This window comes from Dromaius novaehollandiae, chromosome 2, assembly GCF_036370855.1.
Source record: "Dromaius novaehollandiae isolate bDroNov1 chromosome 2, bDroNov1.hap1, whole genome shotgun sequence".
Taxonomy (NCBI): domain Eukaryota; kingdom Metazoa; phylum Chordata; class Aves; order Casuariiformes; family Dromaiidae; genus Dromaius; species Dromaius novaehollandiae.
In genome coordinates, this window is record NC_088099.1 from 35,102,260 (window position 1) to 35,128,742 (window position 26,483).

At 38.3% G+C, this 26,483-nt stretch overlaps 1 protein-coding gene across 6 annotated transcripts in view; it reads left to right on the forward strand.

The window, feature by feature from the left end:
* The window catches only part of SATB1 (SATB homeobox 1), a 94,656-nt gene that overhangs the window by 17,911 nt on the left and 50,262 nt on the right, over positions 1–26,483 (forward strand). For 3 of the 6 annotated variants that reach the window (XM_026103705.2, XM_026103707.2, XM_064506226.1), the window contains exons 1-5: positions 248–2,047; positions 4,880–5,115; positions 8,848–9,024; positions 9,833–9,959; positions 10,688–10,811. In XM_026103705.2, the coding sequence (XP_025959490.1) occupies positions 4,905–5,115; positions 8,848–9,024; positions 9,833–9,959; positions 10,688–10,811 (639 nt within the window). In that variant the 5' untranslated portion in view covers positions 248–2,047; positions 4,880–4,904. Of the gene's footprint in view, positions 1–247; positions 2,048–4,879; positions 5,116–8,847; positions 9,025–9,832; positions 9,960–10,687; positions 10,812–26,483 lie in introns of those variants that run through there. The other 3 variants (XM_026103706.2, XM_064506224.1, XM_064506225.1) reach the window with 2 other exon arrangements.

Below are 26,483 nucleotides of genomic sequence, written 5' to 3' on the forward strand. Positions count from 1 at the left end.
ATCACGCTGATTACAAATTCTTGCGCGCCCGGGCGCCGGAAGCCGCACGCCCTCTTCCCGCGGCCCCCCCGCGCACCTACCGCCCCCCCCCCCCCAGCCCCCGCCGCAGCGCCCACCACCCGAGCTTTTATTTTAATTCCCCTTTCCACCTCTTTTCTCCCTGTCCCCCCTCCCCCGGCCTCCCCTCCCCCACTCTCTGGCTTCTTCACCACCACCACCACCTCCTCCTCCTCCGCCGCCGCCACTACTTTCTCTCTCTCTCTCTCTCTCTCTCTCAGGACGCGTCGGATGATCCGGGGCCGCCGGAGAAAGGCTCCGGGCAGCAGAAGGGAGGCTGCGTCCTCCTCCCGTCTCGGGCTGTTAAAAAAAAAAAAAAAAAAAAAAAAAAAAAGCCGGTGGCCTCGGTGTTATTTTGTATTAAAATGAGGAGGAGGAAGAAGAAGCAGCGGCGGCAGCGGCAGCGAGCGGTAGCGGAGAGGAGGATCTGAGCAGGGAACGGCGGCGGCGGCGGCAGCAGCAGGAGGAGGAGGAGTAGTGATGAGTCAACTAATAATTTAATGGGGACAGAAACAGGGAGAGAGAGGAGGGGGGAGAGAGAGAGAGCAGAGCAAGGCAGCTCCGTCCGGACACACACACACACACACACACACACCCGTGTAACATCCAGCAACAACCACCAAACCGGCCTAAATAACAACCATACTCAGCCAGATAGGGGAAGCGAGAATTAAAAAAAAAAAAAAAAAAAAAAAAAAAAAAAAAAAAAGCCTACGATTATTATTCTTTTCCAATCATTATTATTTTTTGCTGGTTTGGTTTTTGTTGTTGTTGTTGGCTTTTTGCAACCTTTCTTTCTATTTTATATTCCCCCCCCCCCCGCTTGCTAGTAACTCTTCTTGGAGTTCCCAGGCTTTCTATTTTTTTTTCTTTGCAGAAACAGAACCAATTTTTTAATATAGAGGTGTTTTTTTTTTAATTATATTTTCTCCTGGTTTTGGACACGGAGGGAGTGAAACCTCGTCACTTTTTGTAGTGGTGGTGGTGTGCCTTGTTGTGTGTGTTTCCTTCCTTCTCTCTGCTCTTTTTCCCTCTCCCGTCCTCTCTCTCTCGCTCCCTCTTTCCCCCCCCCCCCCCTCACTCGCACAACAGCCCCCGGTAAATGAGAGGAGACAGGTCCTCTCTGTTCTTTTTTTTTTTTTTTTTCCTCCTCCTCCTCCTCCTCTCCCGGGACCGCAAAGGCGAGACTGAAAGTGGCATTTTAGTGCCTTTTCCTGCAATTTTCTCTACACTTTTTTTTCTTTTTTTTCCCCTCTTTTAATCTCTAGTAGCGATCTCTGGGGCTGAGGTTTCCGCAGAAAGTTTGGGGGCTGTTACGGTGTGTATTTTTGCGGAGGGGGAGGGGAGCGGGCTCCTTCTGTGTGTGCTGCTCCTCTGGGTGCCTATTGGAGAATAATAGTGTAAATGACAACCTAGAAGTAGACTTTCTGCTCTTCACACTGGATAGAAAAGCTGCTTTTTTTTTTTTTTTTTTTTTTTTGATAACCCCCTTTCTCACTTGCTCCTGTACGCACTGATTTTATTTTTGAAAGGATAGCTAGACTTAAGTCACCCTCCATCTCAATTTAAACCTGCTACTTTTTTTTAATCATTAATTTCTTGTTTTTTGGCGTTACACTTGTCTGATCAATTTGATCTGCGGCTCCTTCTTCCATCGCTAAACCTTGAAAACCTGGCTTTCTCAAAAGATATTTAATATATATTTTTTTTTTTGTCCATTGCCATTTTTGCTCATGGCTACTCTCTTTCTCGCTATCTATTTTTGCCCCTCCCCGCCTAGAGGAAAATAGCAACAAGAAAAAAAGAAAAATAAGAGAATATTAGGGGAAGTAGTCCTCAGGTCTGCTGCCCCCTCCTCCGCCTCCCCCCACCCCCCAAAAGGGGGGGACCTAGGAAACATCAGTCTTGAACTTCTTCCTCTTCAAGAGCTCGGGCTGCAAAGGAAACCTCCTTTGTTTTTGTTATTTATATGCTGTCAAGTTTTGAAGTGGTGAGTTTCGGGTCGGTTTTGCTAATTTCACTCAGAAAACTGCAGTGTTTCTGTTTCTAGATAAGTACTTTGCTTCTTTGTCTCTTTAAAAGGTCATAGTGAAAGCTTGGCCTGGATTGTGAGAGCCATATGGAACGGATAAGTGCGGAGCCTCTCTCAAATGTGATTATGGGTTTTTATGGGGGAGGGAGGAAAGAGGAGGGGAAACGGACGGGGAGGGGGCTGATTCCGGAGGGGAGAAAGAAATAATATAATACTGGCGGTGTTGCCTCTCGACAATAGGCGCTATCGCAGCGAAGCTCATTGAGAAATTGCGCGGTGTGTCCGTAGGTGTACGCTAGCTCTTTGAAACTGTGCTTTGAAATTGTGCTCTTCTGCGAATGCTGGTGATGAAAACTTGTAGTTGTGAAAGATGTCTAAATGTGAAACCCGAGGAAACTCTTGGCCTGGAATCTGCAGAGATTATAGTTATTCCCTGCTCCTGCCTCCGTGGGCAGGCCGGGCTGAGTGTTGCTCATCACTATTCCAAACTGAGGTTTCACTGAACTTTAGCCTTGGGCATGGAGTTTAAATGAGTAAATTAGGTGTTTTATGTGCATGTAATTTTGCTTTGTAACATAAAGCTTTTTACAAGATGACTAAGTGGTTAAAGGATGCCGATGGGAGGGTATTCTAAGGCCAAGCTAAAATGACCCATTTGGTGTTTTGGTGGTGCTCAGTGTATTAACTAAATTGCAATCTATCACTCTTGTTCACTGTACATGATGTAGTGCTATTCTGACTCATGATGACTAGATACTTTTTGTAGCAAGAACCTTGGTGCATCAGAGTACTTCAGAAGTTGCCAAAAGTAACAAGAATTTTCTTGTTCAAGGTTTTCCTTTTTTTTTTTCTTTTTCTTTTTTTTAACTGTTTTTGTTGTTAATCCTCTTATTCTTGAGAGACCGGTTTCAGAAAAGCAGCCCTATGTTATACTAGCATCATCAGAAACGTCGGAAGATGTCAATGGTTCGAGTCTGTAATTCTGTGGTTAGGCTGCAGTTAACATAGTAAAATGAGAATAATCTCTTTAAAAAGTGGCTAAATAAGGCACATTTACTGTTAATGAGACACAGGACTGAAAACAGATGGGACCAAGATTAATGGTAACCCTTAGTATGTCACCTTAAAGCACAAAGATAAATAATGATTTTCTAAACTTTAGCTATTCGGTGGCATTCTTAAGCTTGTAAATGTTCAAATTAATATATTACATCTTTTTCTACCGAGTCAGGCAAAGCAGCACTGTGTTCAAACAAGAAAAAAGTAGTTTACAGAATTGTCGCTGGCATATGTACCAATGATACAGAGTATGTGAAAAATCCCAAGATGTTTAGGTTCTAATAGCTTTGCTATGAAACATGCAGAAAATATGCTGAATTACTAGGCAACTGAAAGAAAGTAGCAATTATCAGATTCACACCAGTCTTTCTAAATATGATTTCCCTAATATTAGTATTTGCACTCAGTAATGTAAATACTAGTTCATAAATTAATGTCTAGTCACCTGTCCTTACTGATTATATTATATGCATATAACATAATTGTCAGTGTAGTCACACCTTTCCCAGTCAGAGAAAGGTAGGGTGAAAGACCTAACAATCATAACAATATTGATGAATGAAATCATAACTAGATAGATGACTGTTCTCAGCAACTGATTGCCTTTATGCTTGATAAAATAGATTCTGATTAGTGACAAAAACCCTCAAAACTTATTCCGTTATGTTCTAGACTTGGGGGATTTCAGTGATTTAACTGGAATTGTTATTCGTGGACTGAGGTTTAAAAAGTTTATAAAAGGGGAAATATAAGCATGCTAACATATACCTTTTCTTAATTTGCCATTGAAATTACTTCCTTTTTTTTTTCTCTCTCTCTCTCTCTCTCTCTCGGTTTCAGATAGCTGTGCCAGTATGTAACTTTGCGTCACCAAGGGTTTCTTTATATTTAAAGGCTTCAAAAGTACTGTAGAAATTGTGGTTCTTCAGCATTATGTTTTTTCTTCTTCTTTCTTTTTTTTTATTTTTTTTAAATTTAAGAAACCATACTCCATTTAACACTTAGAGCTTAACATCTTAAAATTTTCATATGCATATCTCAAACTTTGCAAAAGTTGATAAACTCTTTGTATAAGATCGGTTACGAAATTCAAAAACAACCACCTCCCGCTACTGCATACTCAAGTTAAATGTTAAATTCTATTCCAACTTTTATTTTTAGTGGGGAAAAATTGTAAATGAACGATATTCCACATTGTTAACAAATCTGTTGCTCCCTTAACTAAAGTTTTGACAATCTCTCTATTGTGTGTTTCCATTCTTTTACCACATAGATTGAGGTCGGTTTCACTAGAATTTTTTTTTCCTGGCAATAAAAGCCTCCAGGATTAATAACAAACCTTTCTGTGAGATTTGTAACAATAGCTGTGTTGGAGCACATATCTTGAAAATCATCATCATTTATATTAGTCTTAGTCTCTCTCAGGCTTACAAGAATATCTCTGAAGTTTTTTTTTTTTTTTTTTTTTTTAAATAGGGGGTACTCAAGTTGACTTTTAAAAATAAGTCCACTAGACTATGATGCGATCTCTCTGGAAAGTGGGGTATGAGGTCATTTTGGAGAATATATTTTTTTTCCCTTTTAAAAAAGTCATCTTCTGGCTAATCAAAATAGTTATTTGTTCTTCTTTATGAGCTCGCTATACATATATATCTCTGTACATGTGCAGGCTGTGTACGTATACATATGTGCACACGTGTACAACATATATTTTTTTTTGAATCATGGCAGGTGATCTTTAGAGGCGGGACTGAGTATGGATCATTTGAACGAGGCAACTCAGGGGAAAGAACATTCAGAAATGTCTAACAATGTAAGCGATCCGAAGGGTCCACCAGCCAAAATCGCGCGCTTGGAACAGAATGGGAGCCCATTAGGAAGAGGAAGACTTGGAAGTACAGGAACTAAAATGCAAGGAGTGCCTTTAAAACACTCTGGACACCTGATGAAAACTAATATTAGAAAAGGTAACACTTTTGATAATTCTGCATTGGAGAAATATGGGTTATAATATATGGGGGGAAAGCATATTTTTGCAGACTCTACTTCATTTATATTTCAGTATTAAATCTCCATTTTAAAATATTATATATTCCCAACTCTGATATAAATCATCACATTTGGGAAATGTAAGCTTCATGCTTGGGTGGAGCATCTTGCTTTACAGGGTGGAGTCTGATTTTTGTTAAGGTAAAGGGTAGCTGTACTGATTAAAGCAAATTCTTACATTGAAATACAAGTAATATAATAAATTCATTCTTTAAGTAAGTGTTGGGCTGAGGAACGCAAAAATATGTGAGAGTAAATACCGAGCCCCCGAAACAAATTCTCGCCTTTCCTCTTAATGATGGTTCAAGCATGGAAGGGACAGCAGTATTTCCTTAGCAGTTGTAAGTTGGTGTGAAGGAGACAGTGTAAATCTTTAGATATCACATTGGAAAAGTCATTTATGATGTCAGTCTTCGCAGTTTATTTTCTTAAGTACAATTCATTATTGAACAATGAACAACTTGGGTGTCATATTTTTCAGTGGCTGGTTTGCTGTAATTAGACATTTACACAAGGAAAAGGCACATTTAGAATCAGTGATGTTTGTATATGGATGCCTTTTGTTTGCATTAAAAATACTTTTAGTGAACAATAATCCATAAATCTTGCTTATCAAAATGTATGTCTTATTGACCTCATATTGCAGACTTGTTAATTTAAATCAAAATATGCTGTATGTAATTTGGCATTCGTTTTAAAACAGCCTCTGCTCTTTTCAGTATAATTGGTATATGTTTATAATCCAGATTTTTCTTGCATTTGCTAAGCAAAGTGCAGAATGCAACCAAGACTATTAAACGCATAAAGTTAGAAGGCAGAGGAATTTCATTGTGTCTGATGCATAACATTTATCATACAATCATTTATTTTTTCCTTGGTTTGGCGAAAACAAAGAATATATTGATCCTGAAATGAACAGACACAGCAGTCCGTATTGTTAGATCTTTATCTATTAAAAATGGAAAAACAGCACTTCAGCAAATTCTTTGGCCTCTGCTCATGATTATCCTATTTATTGATTGTTTGCCAAGAATGTATGCATCTTAAGAAAGCAAGGGTAAGAACATTAAAAATATAATTTATTACGGCTTTTCAAACTGAGTGCATTAATACTGTACGCTGAAGCAGTGGGGCTATATAAAAAGGACTTTCTGACGCCTGCAAACATATAAGTTCCATAAATTCCTAAATAGGAGATTTCAGCTGTCTCTGGTATTATGTGATATTTGCACAGCAAACTTTAATGCCAGGACAGTTTTAGACAAGGATTCTACAGACTTCCCTGCTCCTTATGGCAGACGTGCTGTTTACACAGACTCGTAAACCTTCAGCAAAAGCTCTAACACTGCCTTCAGGTTTAAATCATGTTGTATTTTTAGCAGTGAGCACTGACCAATGCTCTCCTCTTTAATACTAGAAGGTTATGAAGTTGCTGCACTTGGAGGTCTTGCCAAGTGCTAGCAGGAGTGATCAGCCAGCTGAGATTGTGCTCTCCTGTATAACATTTTTCACATTAACAGAAGGACACTAGTGACAGTTTGCTAAAAGATTTAGTAGCTTGATTTGTAGTCAGATGATACCTGTGTCACACTGCCAGGATCCACCTCTGATATCTACGCTGTACATCAAAATTTGCTCCTGTGTTGTTTAAAGTACTACATTTTTCAGACTGCTGTAACTTGTGAGACAGTATACCTGGCAGAAAGCATGCTGGCACGAAACGAAGCACCTGTGCATTGTTAGTTTTGTGTCCGATAATAACCTAATTTTTGTAGGAGCTGATAAGGGAGAGAACAAATGCACCTTTGCTATTTTTGAATGTATAGGCACTATTTATTAAAATGAAGCTTTGTGTATGCTTTGTCTTCCGATATTTGACGGTGAAACTGTTTAAAAATTAAGTCCCTTCTTTCAGTCAGATAGTATTAGGTAAACCTGAATTGCGAGAGCTTGGCGGGGGGGGGGGGGGTACCTTCTTACAGATGAAGCGTGTGTGTGTGTGTTTTGGAAAGCTGTCCACAGCTTAATTAAAACCAGTGAAGAAATCACCAGTTTGCATGTACTGTTTTTGCTTTGGTCTTCTCTCCCTTCCTGACCAATCTCACTTAGATTTTAAAAAACAAGACAAAAAAAAGCTCCTTGCTGCACTACATAAATATTGGCAAGCTTTTAGTCTTGTCTTTCATGCTGAGCCTATTGGGCAAACTGGAGTGAGTTTGTGAGCTTTTCCAAGCGAGCCTGAAGGGGTTTGTTTGCCAGAGATCGACTCTCTGGTGAACAGATGTAGTTTAAATATACATGCTTAAAAGGTATCTTTTTTTTTTTATTTATTGTAATTTCTTGCTATACGTTAGAGCACAAATCAACAGATGCGTCTTAAAGCATTTATCTATTGTCAGCAGTAAATCTTTTTTTCAACTACAGTATATCTTGTGCACCTTAACAGGTGAGAAGGTTTCTGTAAGTCTAGAGGGCAGTGGTTGTAGAGGCATTAACATTGTAGGACTAATTGGAGTTCCTGGGTGCCCTGTTAAAATAACCCTTGTCATCATTTATGCTAAAGATGATACCCCTCTGGCAGGCTGCCATAAGACAGTTCTGTACATCTGCTTTTAACCCTTTTGCTTTCTGTCATTAAGATACCCTAACCTGCACTGTTGAAGGCAGCAGGACAGGATTGGGGTCTAAAACTGCGGTTCTGGGGTCGTCCCGTCATACGTGGCTGTCTGGGAGGCCAGGAGGGATTTTCACAAAGTCTAGAAATTTGATTGCTTGAAGGGACTTTCTCCCTTTAACAGCTTGGGTCACTCGCTAATTTTTTGGCTGTTGTCAGAAAGGAAAAAAAAAAAAAAGTTGTTTGCTTAATATTCTGTGCATCATAGGGAACAGTTTGTCTTAAGATATTACAAAATTAGAAATTAATAATTACTTTCAGGCATACCAAAATAGCACTGAGTACCAAAAATGCCAAATGTAAAGTATGTGTGGCAATAAAAAGGTCCTAACTACAGGTACACTTACTAACACTGCATTAAAAATCATTATTTTGTTTCTTAAAGATGTGCGTGTAAGTAGTGCTCAAGACTCTCAATGAATGAAGCGTGAATTAGTGTTAACTTTTGCCTTGTTTCCTTGTGTACTCATTTTAGAGTGAATGTATAACACACAAGGCGATTTGCTGTTGATGTTGAAGGTAATTAAATATTTTTGGCAGAACTATGAAAGTTTCAACATTAACAAACAAAACCATGTAGATGGTACTAAAATGGCTCACACTGAAGACATCTGCAGTATGTATTTAGGTTCTCATGCTGCATGCTACTCATAGCAAATCAGGCAGGACAGAGAGAATCAACTTCTCTTCATTCAACCTTGTTATTTTGATAGACAGGTAATTCTTTAATCTGTAGCTGATCAAGTAAGATAGATTTGCATTTATACTTTTCATAGATCTATATGTTTTGTAGAATGCTCTGTTCTGGGGAGGGTGAGGGGAAAGGACTCGGAATATGTTTGTCAAATATTTGTGATGATTCTTGATGCCTCATCTGCCTGTTTGTACAGGTTTTATTTGCATAACGCTTTATAGACCCACCTACAATACTATAACTCAAGCTTAATACACTAAATTCAATTTCTTTTTTTAATAGGAAGTATGCTTCCAGTTTTCTGTGTAGTGGAACATTATGAAAATGCCATTGAGTATGATTCTAAGGAGGAGCATGCAGAATTTGTGTTGGTGAGGAAGGATATGCTTTTCAACCAACTGATTGAAATGGCATTGCTATCACTTGGATATTCTCACAGCTCTGCTGCCCAAGCAAAAGGTAAATAAGATTCTGAACTTGTACCGTGAATTCTGTTTGTTTGCAGGGTCTGGGGGGAAGGGCCGAATTTCAGGAATGTGGTGCATGCTTTGCTTAAAGTTTTGCACATTTCTGTCTCTGTATTTCCCCCCCCCCCCAAAAAAAAAATATATATATATATATATATATTTGTTTAGTTAGTGCACATTTTGTTCATGGGGAATGTTGAGGTAGATCGATTTTTTTTTTTTTTTTTTTTAAAGACTTCAACTGAATCATTAGTATGCTTATTGACCTTAATAATCTGCTCCACTGAGGATCCACAAGGAAGTGTAAAGCATATTTGAGCAGATGGACTGTTGAGAGTCAACTTGCATTTATGACTGAATATCCAGCTCTTTCTTTTATTTTGTTCCTGATGGTTTTATAGACTGAAAAGTAATTTTGTTTTTTTACCCAGTCCTTGCGTTGCAAAAATCCTTTATAATTTATTAAGAAGAATGGTAATTATTATATCCTATTGAGTTCATGGGAACTTAAGAAAATATGCTTCTATACATAATTAAAAAAATCTCTACTGTAATGCATTTGTATAATTTCATAGTGTAGATGGAGAATGTCCTTGCTGGTGTGTGGGTGGAGGGTTTGGGAGGAGGGGGTGTTGGCTCTTTTGTCTTGAGAAATTTAAGAAAGAGGTTAGAAACAAAGGTGGTGATATTGTTAAAATCCGATTTTTCTCTTTGCTGCTAGGAGTTAACAGGTAAATTACTTCTTTCAATTTTTCCTGTCCCCCTTCCTCCTCACTTCCCCACCCGAAAACCCCACGCAGGGCTAATCCAGGTTGGGAAGTGGAATCCAGTTCCCCTCTCCTATGTGACGGATGCCCCTGATGCTACAGTAGCAGACATGCTGCAAGATGTGTACCATGTGGTCACACTGAAAATCCAGTTACACAGGTAAGTTGTGTACCAGTTCTGGGACATGAACTGTTACTTGTCTGGTCTTATGGTTAATATTGCTCGTATTTAATTCCCCCTGTGCTGTATGCTCAAAGTACAAAGGCTTATCTAAATTCCTTTTTAGTTACTGTAATTCTTCTTTAACTTACAGCGTGCTATTGCAGAAAACTTTTATAGCTCTGATACATAGATTTTCTTTGGATATCTCATTAAAAGTATATTGCATTTTAGTCAATTAAATGATGCATTACAAGAAGGCATTTTACATAAAGTTTACTTAAGAGAAAAATATTTTTGCATATCATGAACAGTACCATCTGTGTGCATTTTGTAAAAGAATGACTTGCTCACACTTATTGTTGCTGTCTAGGTTCTTAGGTTTCACGGCAACAAAAAAGAAAAAAAATGGTAAATATATTAATGCTTTTCATGATCAGTCGTGAGAAAGCATTACACCTTAAATTGTTTTACCAAGCGCATCAGAGCAGGAAGGTAGAAGTAACATGAAAAAATAGTCGCCACATGCAGCTGATGTATAATTCATGCATCAATACAGCAGATGTGTTGTATAAAGTAATTAACTAATCGGAACAATCAGGAGACCGAGAGCAATCTCCAGATGCATCTGCTTGATGCGCAAAATGAAATCTGTCTGTCTTAAAGGAATGTTCTGCAGCAGGATGCAATCTTGTAATAATCCCTTTTCTAATCTCTGTTTCAAATAGTTGCCCTAAACTAGAAGACTTGCCTCCTGAACAGTGGTCTCACACAACAGTAAGAAATGCTCTGAAGGACTTACTGAAAGATATGAACCAGAGTTCATTGGCCAAGGAATGTCCCCTTTCACAGGTACTTAGCATAACATGTAATAAATAATAAAGCACTACAGGCAGCACTGATGTGAGATTTGAGATTTCTACAGACTGCAGCAAGTAGTATCTGTAGAGTGAATCTGCCAAAAATGCAAATTCATTTGACCACTTCATGATCTTTATAAATATGCCTGATTCATTTTGAACATAGTCTTACAACGTTTCCCAAGGGGAGTTGTGAAAGATTGTTTATGCCACGCTAAAATTGTCTCATAGCAAACTGGATTTTAACTGGTTTTTGTCTTCAGTCTTTGAACTGCTTTGATGTAACTACTTTTTTCAAGCACATGTGTTCAAGATGTTAAAAAGCTCTTTACTTACTGCTGTCAAAAGTACTATTGAATCTGAATGCTTGTTAGATAACCTACAGTAGTTTTAAATGCTAATTCATAAAATGAGACAGTCTTTGGCATGCTATATGAGAGGGGAATAAAGAATAAAGCTCTTTGGATGATGTGTTGTTGTTGCAAACAACCAAAGAAAAATCAGCCATTTATTAGTTCTAATCAAAATTATACCTAAACAAAAATGAAATCTCAAATTATGCATTGCTAAATATTGAACGGATACTTTCCTTATGCTTTGGTGGTGTTCTTTTTGTGTTATTGATTTAAATTGCTGTGAAGGAGCAACTTATTTTTCTATGCAGTAGTGTCCAACGATGCTGGGAGGGGGGGGCTTCATATTTAAGTTTTTTAAATGCATTTTGTTGTGGTGCAGTGGAGGCAGAAATTCAGCTCACAAATAAGTGATGCTGGTTGTGGTAGAGAGGGGAAAAAGGAAGTTAAGGAAGTTGAATTATTTTTATAGGGATTTTATTTCTCTTGCTCCAAATATTGGAGTGTTTGTCTCCGAAAGACTTCAATTAATCTACACAGGATCACACTTTCTCTCTTCATCTGTCTTTTTAGCAGATATATTAGCAGGCTGTTTCACCATCACTATTTTCCCCCTATGGTTAGATTGTTTTCAGTGATGTGGCTACAATATAGGAATTTTTGAAGTGGAAGTAATCAAAATTATTTTCACTGGTTGCAAACCATTCCAGTAATAAGTCTGCAAAGTTATCTTGTATGTACCAACTATACTATACTGTAAAAGCGTGTGAACTCTTGCACTGCTGGCTGATGGAGGCTGCAGATAATTTGAGATTTTCTCCATTTTGGTCTACGAATGCGAGTTTTCACCTGATACTGATGGAAAGTAAGCAAATTCTATAGAGATGGATTATTTTATTTATATAGTGTTTCACATAGCAACTCATATATATGTAGGTGATGCAATGATAAAGCAGGAAAAAGAAAAAAAAAATTTTTTAAAGGGATACTTCATTAAAGACAATATCATGCTACTGGCCACAATTAAGCATGTACACGCTTTCTTTACCTAAAAGATGTTTTTTTTAATCAATATAAAAATTTTAATGGGCAAAATACATCATGTCTAATAATGGTCCTCTTGATAGTGCTTGGGATTACCAAAGCCCAAGATTGCAGAACTCTAATTTTGTTCTGTTTGTTTACTGTTTTGTACTTTTTACATTTGTAAAAGGAGATATTCAGAGCTGTGAGTTGCTTTCTGTTTAAAGCGTGCTTATTACTTTTGTCATCTCTTTAACTTTACCAGCACTGTGGTAGCTGGGTTGCAAAAAATTTAAACAGGGTTTGCTTTTCTTCTTGTAGTTCATTTCTTTAAAGACCAAATCATGTCAAATTTAAAATATGTATATTTAGTCTGAACTTGTGGAAAAAATAGGTTGTCATAGTAGTTGATCCAGAACCGAGCAGCCTGCTTAAATCTTCCCATTTACCTGCAGAGCTTTAGAGGAGACCTACAGACCTAAACGTGTTGATCTGGCACTGTCCTTTTCCCATGACTAAATTGATCTGAATGCTTCTTATACTTGTCTAACTAATTATATATCGCTGCTATGTAAAGCAGGCTGATTTAAGAGTGTCTGTGTTTTGTTAAACGTATTGAAGCTTGTGAAGTCCATAGTGGTATGCTCCCGTAACAGAGGTCAGAAGGCTGGAGGTGTTGTTTCCTTAGAGGATTTGCCAAAATGTTAATACTAGACTTCTTGAGAAAGGAGTAGTTTCTCCTGTTACATATTTTCATGGACATAGGTAATGCTATATAAAATGCTTCATCAGAAATGCAAACTAATGCAGCAATGCCTTACCATAACTTATTAATGATGTTATGGATATCATTTGTTAACTACAGAAAAATGATTCAAAATTGAAGTGAGAACAGTTATCATTTTCTGTCTCTGTCATTAGTAATACTCTATTTTGTATTGGTACGGAAAGATTTCTTGTAAAGTATTTGAGCTGCTTTCCTGTTTGCATGGCATCTCCGATGCAAAATTTAAGAATGGAAGGCTGAGAATCATCATCCTAACTTAAAATTTACAGCATTTTCTCAGTTAATCTTGCATTTTGCGTATTAAAAAATTGCTCTTATTTATTCAGAATACTGATATTTTGTGTACTGCAAAAAACAAGCAAACTTTTTATAGTGTAGATATATTTAATGGCTCAAAAATATGTAGGCAGATGCAAACTGTATTTGAGATCCAGTTTGTCTTAATTATAGAGCCTAGAAAACTTAACAGCATCTTCCACTTTAGGTTTATTTTCTGGATTTTTTTTTGCCATTTGTTTTCCTGTCACACTAAAACCTTGGGGTGAGTGGGTATGAGCTCTTCATACCTTCCTCTGTAGAAAACCTCTGTAACTCTTGCTCTCATTAGAGGAGGTGAATACATGGTCTCTTTTGAAGTCACTGTGATTGCCTCACTCCGAGAATACCGTGACCACCCCTGAAGGCCAGGTTTACCACTTACTGTATAAGCCTGCATCATGGGGAATCCCCGTCGACATGAATTGGAGTCCTTAGGACAGATTAGAGCAAATACATGGCTCTGAATTATTCTCAGATTTTGGGATCAAGCAGGCAAGATAAGAGGACACTACAAATTTCCCATGGCAGTGCCAAACCTTTCCTGAATTATGAGCTGCAGTGCATTTTCATACTCTTCCTTGGGTTTGCAGATTTTATGGCTAGTGACTAGCAGTGTATGCAGATGCTGGGTGAGAGGCTTCTCGTGTTTGATGTGCAAGGCCAGCTTCATTTCTCTTTCCTCTCCAGGCCTCTTTTGATGGGGAAAGAGACTTGGAATTTAATCTAGGGCTTAATTTTGGGCCATTTTGTGCATTCCATTAAATTGGTGCATCTCACGAGTGGCCTAGATCTCATTTCCCTCCTGTTTCGGCTCTTTAGTCTCCAAAGAGTTGTAAATAAATTGCTGTACCATCAGTTCTTATTTCGGACCCCTTGCACAGACGCTGTACTCTACCTCAGTGTGGTGGGAGCTGCTCTAAAGTGATCAGTTGGGCAGGCCTGTTGCATTTATTTATTTAATGTTACTCTTTTCATCTCAATCTTAGTTCTAGCATTTTCATACTTTGTTTTTCACTGTTTTGTTCTGTTTTGGTTTTTAATGTAAAAGTTTCTTGCTACTTTTGTAATTAAAAGAACTGAAACATTGCTGACCCTGTTTAGTCTGTTAATAAGCTTTTTGTTTTGTCCCTATTGACTTGTTCTCTCTCTGTCTTTAGACATACATATATACATACACATATTTAGACAAGCTTTTACAGCAAGAGAAAGCAACATGGGCTGTTTGCTTCAGAAAAGGCTTGAAATTCTCTACATGATTCTGGAACAAATTCAGTGTATGCTTTTGAATGTTTAGATGTACCCCTTATTTTGAGTTCCTGTAACCTTTTCCATGAAAGGAAGATAAGTCCTATACCAAACTAAGAGATTGCAGAGATTAATTAATATCTGGGTATTGCTTTGAAAATATGGCAGTGATCAAATGACATTGACTTTCCAGCTGGTATTTTCTTACCTGAGCTTTTTTTATAACAAGATTTTTTTAAAAAAAGATCTTGGTTGGTATTCATGAACAGGCTTGGGTTTTATCACTTTTTTTAATTTATCAAACCACTATAAAAACACTTATGAAGCAAAGTACTCTTTCTCTTTCCTCGTAGTATCCCAAAATGTGAAGTGTTTTTCGGGGTTTGGTTTTGTGTGTGGGGGGGGTTTTTTGGTTTTTGCTTATCTTTTGAAACTGCTTGTACCTGGACGAACTCTCACTGATAACGAGTGTGTTATCGTTAAGAGGTTCAAGGTCTGACATGTAGCATCTCATGGCTTTGTGTGTGTATGTGTGTGTTTGTTTTTTGTAATAGAAATGTGGTATTTCCAAGGAATATATGCAGAACCTGTGATACATACGGACTTGGTCCTTTGTATGCATCATATTATTTTAAAATTTTGAAGATATTTGTTCCCTAACCCCAGGATCTGCAATGTCTTTTACATAATTTTGCTCATGATGATCAGGGAGAAGGGCTTTTTCCAGTTAGAGGGATACTTGCATGCATTTTGTAAAATGCTTGCACACAGAGCAAGTACCGCAATGGTACTGAAATCAGAATAGTTTGGCACTTCTAATAAATACAGCTATCTTGACTGCATTTTTATCAAACTTCTGTACCGTAATGAATGATTGACTGCCTGTGACACAGGCACAGCATATATCGAATACTTTCCTTTTTGTTCAGATATCCTGTCCTGAATTTGCATGCTGTTTTATGCAGATATTGTGCAGACTTAATGCCGTCTGGCAGAGATGCCAGAAGGGAAGCTTGCTTGGAACAGAAATGTTTTTCAGTTTACCTGATCTGTACATACCTGGCCATCATAGCAAATAAGCAGCAAAATAAAAGTCCTCTTCAATCTCTTGGCTCCGGTTCTGAACACTCCTCAGAACTTTGCGCCCCCCTCCAGAATCAGAACCAAACATAAAGTTGCGGTTGCTAAAATTCAGATTTCTAAACTTGTCAATAAGCAGGGAACACACTATTAAAAGCTACTGAAATACAAACTTTTTATGAGCATATTTGAAATCCTTCTTTACAGAACTGAAAGGGGTTTTCTGCCCTCCCCTTTTAATTTTACCTGTCTAGACCTGAGGTGAGGTCCTCGGATTTCTTTGTTGCTTGCGAGTCTCTTCTCTTCTCCCTCTTTCCCTCCTCCTGCTCCTCCCCTCCCCCAATAATTAATAACCTCAGTGAGGAATGCAGCTCCTTTTTCTACTGTAGATGTTACCGTACTTTAGGTTTTGAAGATGTCGTTAATTATTTCAGGGAAGTAAGTCCTTGAGGGCCTGGACTCAGGTTTTGGCAGGCAGGGCCTTTTCAACCCACTCCCCAACCGCACAAGAGCATTCAGTCTTGTGTCTCTACAGGCCGATGTGGAATCTCGGTTTTTAAAACATTTTCAATTAACTATGAAGGTTTGTGACTGTGTGTTTTTTTTTTTTTTTTTTTTTTTTCCTTTGTGTGTGTGTCATCCAACTATGGTGGGCATTTGCAGGCCTATTGCTGGCGGGGTTTGGGAACGTTAAATATTAATATTGGTAGAGTTGTTCTTTGTTCCTGACCCCTAGAAATGGGGCAGTACTGCGGGAGCCCGCCCTGCAGCTCCTGTATGAGCCCCAGCAGAGAGGCTGCGAATGGTGCTAGAGGCCGAGGTGGCCTCGAGGTGAGCCTTAGAAGTTAGGCTGGTATGGAGGATGCTCACAGGAATTTTTTTTTTTCCCCTTAATGGTTAATCTTATAGGTGCTTTTTCTTCTGTTACCTTATATCAGTATTTATTTATTCAGTGTAAGCTCTGTATTAAGGCCTCTGAGTTAAATTTTGCTGCTGATCAACACCGATAATGTCATGTTTAAGTTGAGGACAGTGAATTGAGCTTAAAACTCAAATTTCTTCATATTTTGGGCACTGAATTATATTTCTTTATTTGTATCTAAAGATTCTCGGTGTTTATAGATGCATCATTCTAAAACTAATTTCTTAGTGGGCAACACCCTACTAACGGGGAAAATATATAGCTATTTTTTTTCCTGCCTCTTCATTAGAAGGAAATATCATGATGAGATCAGAGTCACCTCCTGAAAAAAATGTGAGGCCTGGACTTACTGTGAGGAGGAGGAGGGATGCAGCACATTTCTCAAATAAATGCCATTTCTGACTTTGGAGGACTGTAACGTGTCAATGTGTCCCCAGCAGCTGCACTGTCATGGGGTCCCATGTGTTTCTGCTTCTGAGAGAAAAGACATGAGTCCAATAGGCAGACAGTACTAATGCTTATTTCATCCTTTCTTTCCTCTTTCTTTTTTTTTTTTTTCTCTCTTTCAAGTCAGCTGTAAGGAGAGAATAGTATATAAGCAGCTGTCTTCCTCCAAGCTTTCCTGTGAACAAAGTAAAAAATCTTATGTTTTTTAAGGAATAGCGGTATTTCTGTGGCTGTCCTCTTTACCTTCTGTGTGCTAACTGCTTTGAATTATATCTCGGCAGTTTTGAGAACTGTCGTGTGAATGATTATCTGCATCATATGGTCTTCAAGTTGTAGGGAAGTGACAGGATAAAAAAAGGAACATAATACATTTTCTTCTGATACGTTTTCCTTCTAAAATGTGCATGTGTTGTAGAACTGAGCACTGCTCGGCTTCTGTTTTCCCTGTCTTGGTGGTCCTGAAGAAAGTGCATAAAATAACTAGTATTTCAAATGTTTGCTGTGATGTTCTTCATTTTATATTTTTCTATATATAAAAGCTTTTTTTTTTTTCTTTTCTTTTTTTTTTTTTTTTAAACAGTTAGTGGGTTTGGAGGCAGTCAAGTAATATAGTGTTACAAAATCCTGTATTCATTCCTATTTCTCACATACTTCTTAACGCAGTCAGGCAATTCCTGGCCTAAGGTGACCCTTGATTTTCCATAACTTTATTAGAGGGTTAACAAGCCACTCCTCCAGTGTTCCTTAAAGCAAGACTGCAAATCTTTTTTTTTTTTTTTTTCCTTCTTCTTCTTATTGGCAAATTGTTGGCTGTAGAGTACTGCGCAAGCATAAACAACATGAGAGATCCTTTAACATAACATGAGAGAGCGTTTCGTCGCTTTGCTCCCGAGCTTTGGAACTCATTGCCAATTGAAGCAAGGAAAGCTCTGACTGTTGGGACTTTTAAATCTAGACTTAAAAGTTATTTGTTCTGTTTAGCATTTTTAAAATGATTCTATTAGGAATTGTATGTGCTTCAGTTTTAATTTTAACTCATAATGATTGTAAAGCACCATGGGATGCTTGCATGAAGGGCGCTACAGAAATCCAAGATTGTATTGTACTGTGTTGTTATGTATTGTATTATTACATGGCGCTGGAGCTGGACCACGGACAATTTGTATAGAAAGCGTTTGAATACTTAGCTAAAGATAAGGAGTGTATGTATGTGTGTGTTGGGGGGGCTGTCTCTTCTTGCTTGTTTTCCCCCTTTTCACTGTCAGTTATTTTATTAAACTAAATTAACATGGCAGTTATTCCCTAAGAAATGCCAGCATAATTTACTGCTGCAAAGGGGCTCAAATTGTAAACCAGATGATAAACTAAAAATAAAAAAGTCCACATTAAGATTTAATTGCACTTCCCTTTCTATATTACGTTCTTATGTAAAATACATTACAAAACAGTACTTTCTTTATCACTTCCTTCACTTTTAACTGAATTTCATTAACAATAAAGAAATATATTGTCTCTGTTTCAGTAATGTCACTTGACAGTTAATCCCTTAACTTGATGCACGTCTTTACTTTTTTTTTTTTTTTTTTTATAATAAGGAACATGATAGCACTGACTGGAGCCAAGTATTGCACAACCATGTGATTTGCAAGTTTCCCAGCTCGCAGCTTTGCCAGTGCAGGTCAATTCACACCTGCCACACTCATGCCATTCTGGTCCTCATGTTGCTTTTCTGTGGTGGTTGTCAGAGGTAGAGAGAGTTGTGCGTGCGGCTCCTTTCTCTCCCCTCCCCCCCCACCCCCCCAAATGTGTGGTAAACCTTGCATTTTGGAAGTGTCTGCTCGGGAATTAAATGAAGTTTAATTTCTGTCCATTAGGAAACGGCTATCCACATAGCCAGTTAAGCCTTCTATTTAAAGGGCAAGTAGATATGTATGTCTACATCTTAATCACTGCTGTGACTGGTTTGCGGAGACCTTCCCTAACTGGTTCAGTTATTACTAGCAGTGGTGGGAGGCATGGAGATCAGTGTGGTTATAAAACCTACCCAAAAGCTGAGCAAATTCGAGAGGTGCTATAGCGTTATTCTTAGCAGGTTTCAAGCCGACGTATGCTTGTGTTAGGGTAGATGGTGGTGTAGACATAAAGATTTGCCTGGAGAAAATTGAGTTCATAATAATGTTTCACCTGACAGGCATGAAAGCAAAGCAGGACTAAATTCTTGAGCAGTACTACTAAGAGATACCTCTCACCTTGACAGACCAGACTCATCTCAGTTCTTGGCTCTAATCATAACTCAGAAAAAGAGATGCATTCATCCAAGACTCTGAGCAAAACTCTCAATGCTTGGTCCTGCCCTCACTTTTTTTTTTTGTTTTGTTTTAGTTAATAATTAGATTCTTCCGTTTTCTTTCTAAGGTGAGGGCAAGCTTTGTCTTACTTTCCTTGGACACTTCTTTAGGAACAACAAAAATAGCATCAGTTTCCTCTGGTGCCTTGCAGCATTTATCAGAGGACAAGTTTTTCAGGACAGCAGCAACCTCAGACCTGCCATAGAATAAACTAGTCAAAAAGAATAAGTTCTGTTCCCCAAGGGTGGGAACACATGAAAGACTCTCCTCATAGACACATATTAATTTTTTTTTTTTAAGTAGTTAAGATTTCCTGCACTAAGAGTCTCAATTCTTTCATAAACTTCTAAAGAACAATTTCCCATGGATTAGGGTGGGGGCGGGGGAAGCTGTGCTAAAGCATAACCTGTGCCTGGTCTGGCCCTCTTCTGAGCTTTTCCAAGGATTCGATACTTTTTTAGCAAACTGTCATACAGAAGGATGGACTTTGTGATGATAAGACTGAGGCATTTGCAAAGGACCTTAGTATCAGTTTCCTCCCTGGAAATGGAGAGGCTTCAGGTCTCTAAGTTTACCTAGCATGTGGGTGTACTTGGATTAATACATCCAGACTCTGAGAATTGTGCATTTTTACACACACACACACACACACACACACACACACACACACACACACACACACACACACACACACACACACACACACACACATATATATATATATTTATAAAAAACAATAAAATCCTACCAGAATGTACTAAAGTTCTCAAAAGCTCTGCTCCTTATTCTGCCTTTTTTTTTAAAAAAAAGGAAAAGTTTTATTGTGACAAACCTAATCTAACTCTATTTTTTTTTATATGCAAGACAATTAAAATATTTTGAATGAGTAGATCCTCAAACTGCATGTGTGTATTCTGCATGCAAAGCCGTCTTTGGAGATACCTTCATCCAGTTTCACACTCTTTATCAATTCTTCAGAGCATTTAGACTCTTGCCAGTGAAAGGCAGCAACACAGAGGAGAAACAAGCATTTTATCTAACCTAGAGCTGCTTAAAATCTCACCTGCATGTCATTTTACTTAGTAGTAGTTAAGAATCCATAGAAAATTTTATGTTGTAACTCCTTTTCCCTATATTCTGGTAGACTTTTACAATTTTCTCAGGAAAGAAAGAATTTTGTTCACAGCTTTTAGCAAGATGAATATCCTGACAGAATCGGGATCTATATAATTGAGAGTAATCACAAGTCTGAGTACAGGTGGCTCATAAAGAGGCACATGGCCTGAAACGATAAATGTGATGCTTAACCCTTCAAACAGAGCATAGGCAAAGGATGTTGTTTGGCACTGAAGGGGTGCAAGGAGTCAGAGGCATAAGAGATGCACTGACTAGGGGCTGAAATCAATAAAGTTGAAACGAAAAGCTAGTCATACATTAAAAAAAAAACAAAAAAAAGCCAAAATAAAACCCCAAAAAACAAATCTAGTCAAACAGATTACCATGGGAGGTGGTGAAAGATCTAGCACAAGAAGTTTTCAGATCAGTATGGGGTATTTGCTCTAACTCAGCTACTGGTAACCTGGTCAAATTCACAAATTGCTGGATGAAGATCTAGGGTCTGTTTTATGTGCAGTCCAAATAAATGTCCCTTCTGGCTTTAAAAATCTGCAAAAACTTGTGTAGGAAAAGGAAAAGAGATCAAAGAAAGGGCTTATCCTAAACACCAAAAGAAATTCAGCAAGACAACTGTTAGTGCTACTGAGTCTGATGACTTCTTGTCTGGACATTGTGCCTTAGGGCTCAACTTCATGCCAGACATCTGATGCTTTGCCTAGCAGAACAGTGGAATCCGAGAAGAGGCTTGCTGAAAAACATGTCCTATTTCCCAGCAAGGAAATCTTCCTTAACTTGGTGGATAACACTAAGTAATTTTGAAGAGCCTTTTACAAAAACTGTAGAGGGAAATAAGCATTGCAGTTGGTTGAGGATACATCAATTATTAGCATCTCTCCTAGGAAAATGTATGTACTTCATTTTTGCAGAACTTTTTTTGTGTGTCCAAACTGCATTTAATGCATTAATAGGTCTAAAATTTCACCTGTCACACAAAGCCCTTTTATTAGTTAAATGTCTAGTTATGGTATAGTTCAAAAGGTTGAGACAGGTAGGAAACAAGTCAGAAGGATTCTGACCTAGGTGGAAATAAAAGCAATCCTCCCAACAGGAAGATTGAAGGTATAAAACCATGGGTTAAGAGGAAGGAATACCTCCAAATTTTCCCCAGACCGATCTGTGAGATCTCCAAGATCTGACCCCACCTACTGCAGACTTTATTCCTGCACAAGAAACACTGGTTTGCCCTGTAGGCTCCTCCCTTGTGTGCAACCTGTGTTGTCCTCTCAGGCTCCAGCTTCCCCTGTTCTTGTCCCCAACCTGCCGAGGAGAAGAGGCGAGTGTCGACAAATGCCGGCTGTGCATATCATGCTGCTCCACTTGCTAACATTGGAATAGCAGCAGGCCGGCGAGGGGGGCAGTTGGGGTGGAGGGCCCAGTCTCTGCGACATAGGGCTGGGGAGGAGGGTTGGAGCACATCGGGGCAGCTTTGCCCTGGTCCCAGGGCCTGAGACCATTTATGGTTGGAGCTCAGCTTCTGATTTTGTACTTTAATCTCAAAGGGATTCTCCCTGGGTGCTCTCGGGCAGCTTTGTGATGGGAGCCTGAGTGGGAATGACCAACCGGGAGAGTCCCTCCGAAACACACGCTCCTAATTCAAGCTAAAACAGTAATATAAAAGGATCCCTTAATCTAGTTACTTCATAACAGCTTTTTCAAGCAGACTCCTGGCTGAATTGGATAGCGCTTTCCTTACCCGTGGACTCCTCGCTCTGGTGTCAGAGCACTTCCAGTGAAAGCACTGCAGAATCAAAATTTTAGGGTCGCCTGAAAGTAAAGGGCCATTTTCACTCAGTAAACCAAGAAATAATTTCCTACATTTTGCATTTTATATTTTATTCAGCTTGGTTTTAGGAAGGGTTTAGCCAGGAGTATTCTCACTATTAAGTACCCACCATTTATGAATAGTATGTAATAAAAGTTAGAATGCTTATAAAGAATCATGTTGGACACCTGATGATGAAGACAGAAATGTCTCATGTCTCCCTGTGATTTATGGCTTGGGGTTGTGACTCTTTTTTCTTTCCTTTTTTTAAGTTTAGGGCAACATGCCCTAAAGCTTGTAAAGCAGTTATGTTCTTCAAATCTGAATTAACATTTCCCACCTACCTAACTCTCTCTCTTAAGCTTTTAACCTTTGTAGATATGAGACTAGTATCTTGGAAAGCAGCTTTTTATTTGAGCTTTATTTATATCCATCAGTGGGAGATGCTGGGAAAACATTGGGAGAATGCTGCTCTGTCATGCAGCAACTGGAAATTTTTATTACAAAATGGTAAAAGTAGTGCAAGGATCTGTTCCTTCAGATGCTGAATCCTCATTTCTGCTTTTCAAAATTTTCTGGTGTGTGGATATATTTATACACACATAATTTACTGGAGTTCTTTTTGTTTTATATCTTCCCTCATTAAATTCAATGTAGTTTTATGTTTACATTAATATGTACATTCATAACCCTTAAAGACAACATAAGAAGGCAGAAAAGCAGGAGGCAATAATTTAGGCTAACAAGGATAGGAGGAGGGAGGAAAGAAGAGTTTGTGTCTTGAAAAAAGCTTGTGTTGTCATTTTAAATCTGCCTTTAGGCAGTTTTAACTTATATGACCACCATTTGCCATGCAGATCCTTAATTCTGCTGACCCTGGCAACAGTATAGAGGTCAGATAGCCATCCCAGTGCAATGCCAAAGGCACAAACAAAAGGTTTTTTCTTCTCTGTCCATCTGTGGGATTTTTTACTTATTCTATATGTTTATAGGGCATATGACAAAAAATTCCATTGCATTACTTGCTATAGTTCAAGGTAATAGACCAACAAATTTAATGTAATTCTTCATATGCAGTTAAGCTATCCATTTGTGATTCCTCGTCCAAAAAACAACTAATAGCTGGGTATTTGGAGCTATAGGTCTGGTTTTATTCAAAGTGGCAGATGATAATTCTCTGCCATATCAGTACACTGAGAACAACATTTTGCCTTGGTTGTGTTTATGTAGCATGTGGGCTGGCATGGGCTCAGACAGGCTAAAATCTTTGATTTGGAGGTAATAGTATGTTATCCGTTTGGAGCTTGAATGTTCCATTCTCGTTTGAAAAACATTCATGTAGAGTCTCCTAAGAAAGAAACACCCCTAAGATTTCAACTTGCATTAAAATTGATGTTTGTGATTTCTACGCTTAAATCCACATGCTACGAAACAAAAGCTACTGATAGTGGCTAGTATTAGGGAAACAAAGTTCCTCTGTCCCTCTGCTTTGTGTAAAGGTTTCTCCTCCCCCCTCAAATCTTTAAGTTCTATTCTGGTTTGCAAATTTATCACTATTCAAACTAGATCTAGGGACAAAGGCTCATAGTTCGTTCATTCTTTCTTTCTTTCTTTCTTTCTTTCTTTCTTTCTTTCTTTCTTTTTTTTTAAGGCATGTTAGGGTTGCGGCATTGGAACGTGCTATGCTGCTGGTATCTAGGGATGTAAAGTGGAGGATTTATGGAAGTGAAAATAGAATAGAGCCTTAAAAGTTTGGCTCTAAAAAATGGAGCCAGTAGTTTGACAGATTGTTCAGTAAATGTTCATTTTATTGAGAATTATAAAAAAGGTGCTTAACACCTCTGTGCCATTAATATAATACATTAAAAGGTTACTGTCAAGATTAGTGTTTCAGCTCTGAAAATTGACTGTAGGGTTTATGGGCAGCACTGTTCATATTCTGCTTGGAAGATAAGGTATCTTCTACTCCACTTGACAAAACCATTACATTGTTATAAGGCTTTATATTGAAAAACTTGGTAAATAGTAAAACATAAATAAAATCTCATTTGAAAAGAGGGAGAATTATTCCTGTCTGTCTTTTAGCCAGATTTAACAGATGCAGATTTGTATGTAAAACAGTTGTGAAAATAGCCAGTGTCAAACTAGTGCAAAATTAAACTTGTGGGGTGTTCTGTTTTCAGTGTCTGTTATTGTTGAAGTACTCCATTTCAAAAGCATGCATTCCTTCCTACAGAAAAAGGAATCAGATTCCTTAGTTGAAATTAATTAGCATTCAGAAACCAGATAGCATGTTTTTGGGTATTCATGAGATCTCTGTTTGAAAAAATGTTTTTAACTTGTAGAAATGTGTTGCAACACACAGATGGGAAGAAAAGGAGAAAAAAAATCTCTTTAGCAAGCACTGTGTGTAAAAGGAATATTACATTTTGCACGCTCCTGATTACCCTGTGTAAACAGTTTTTGACATCTGTCTTTATAGTTTTCGAGGAGAGGAAGACTTTGTTAAAAGAACCATTTTTATACAGCAGTCACCATTTCAGTCTTGCTTTACCTGTATTATGAAAGCAGATGGTCTGCATGTCTTTTGAATATTTATAACTATCAAAAACAATCTCTTGCTATTCACCCTTAGGCTTATGAGATGTCAGGACTGTTCTGGTTGAAAAAAAATCATCTTGGGTGTTTACAGAAAGAGGATTACATTAAGCTGAAATGACTATACATTTTCCAGTTTAATATTTGTCCATCAGCTGTTTAATCGTATTTAGATAATTGTGTAAATAAGTTGTTGCAGCCCTTTCCCCTTCCACTGAGCAGGCTTGAAGCTTTAAACACTGATGAATGAGTTGCAAAAAGCTTGGATTTTTTTCCCCCTAGTTAAACAACCCGAAAGGCCTAAGTAAGTTTTGGTTACAATGCTTCTTTTGAAGGGGATGTTTCATTTGCAAAGGAATCCTCAATATCTGATTCAGCTGAGTTGTTTTAGGAAGCTGTTGTGTCTGTTACTCACTGCTAAGTGTGTTAGTACGTATTTGTTCTGTGTAAACACTGCAGCCCAACTGCCCCTTCATGAGGCATGAAAACAACCTCATTCTACCCATATAAAAATAATTTTAAGGTTATTTAGGGGAAGTTTTGGGATTGTGGGGGTTAAAAGCTTTTTTGACTGGAAGCTGAGCAATCACTGATAACAGATTTTGCTGTGGTTGGTTGATTTGGCAGAAAAGCATGAACAGTTTTGGTTTAGATGATTGAATTAACCTGATTAACATTGTTTTTGTTGTTTTGCAAAAAGGACAACAGTATACTTTTAGCGATGATCGAACAATACTTCACCTGGTTGGTGAGCATTGTTAGGAGAAAGGATTCAGAAATGCCTCTCTCGTAGCACCGGCAATGGTGGCTGAAATGACCAGCCAGCATATAAAACACTCAGCTCCTCCTCTCGTCTTGCAGGATGCACCTTATGTTAGGTTCAGGCACAATGCAAAAGGTGTCTGATGCCACTGTTTTACCAGTTTTTTTTTCAGTGGGCATTCAAAACGAATCCTGGCTGAGGTTTAACATATTTCCCCAGAGAGTTCCCCAACTTCTTTGAGAAATTACGGTGTCTGGTTTTCAGATCTCTTGATATTTAATCTTCCCAAGAGAATGGGATTTGATTCAAGCTACACCGAGTGAACCTCAGCTGAACTTCAGAACAAATCTAGCCCTACCTCCACACAGTTGTTGGATGCCTAATTATAATTAACTTATTTGGCTAAAAAAAGAGCACTTGGGCTGTAGCAGATGGTATCATTCCAGAATAGTGGGATTTCTGTGAAGGTGGCACCATTTCAGAGTAGATCTTCTGATTCTCAGAAAAGGGCTGCAAGTGCACTGTTTGGGGGAAGGGCTGTAGGGAGATGAGAGATGGAAATTTGTGGTCTGGAAGTCTTGCAATGTGAGTTTCAAGGAGAAACTTGTAGGAGACATGTTAAATCTGTGGGTCTGTGACCAGTTTTTGCATTCTATCAATTTTCTTTGCAACATGTGAAAAAGAAATCAGTGTATGAGTGATAAATGTGATGCATTTGAATACGTCTGATATTTCTATGATATATTCATATTCCTTGTACGTGGAAGGTATCTGCCTCTGTGACTCACAGATAAGGTATGTCTATGTACAGTAGTACTTGAATATGATGTGTTTCAAATATG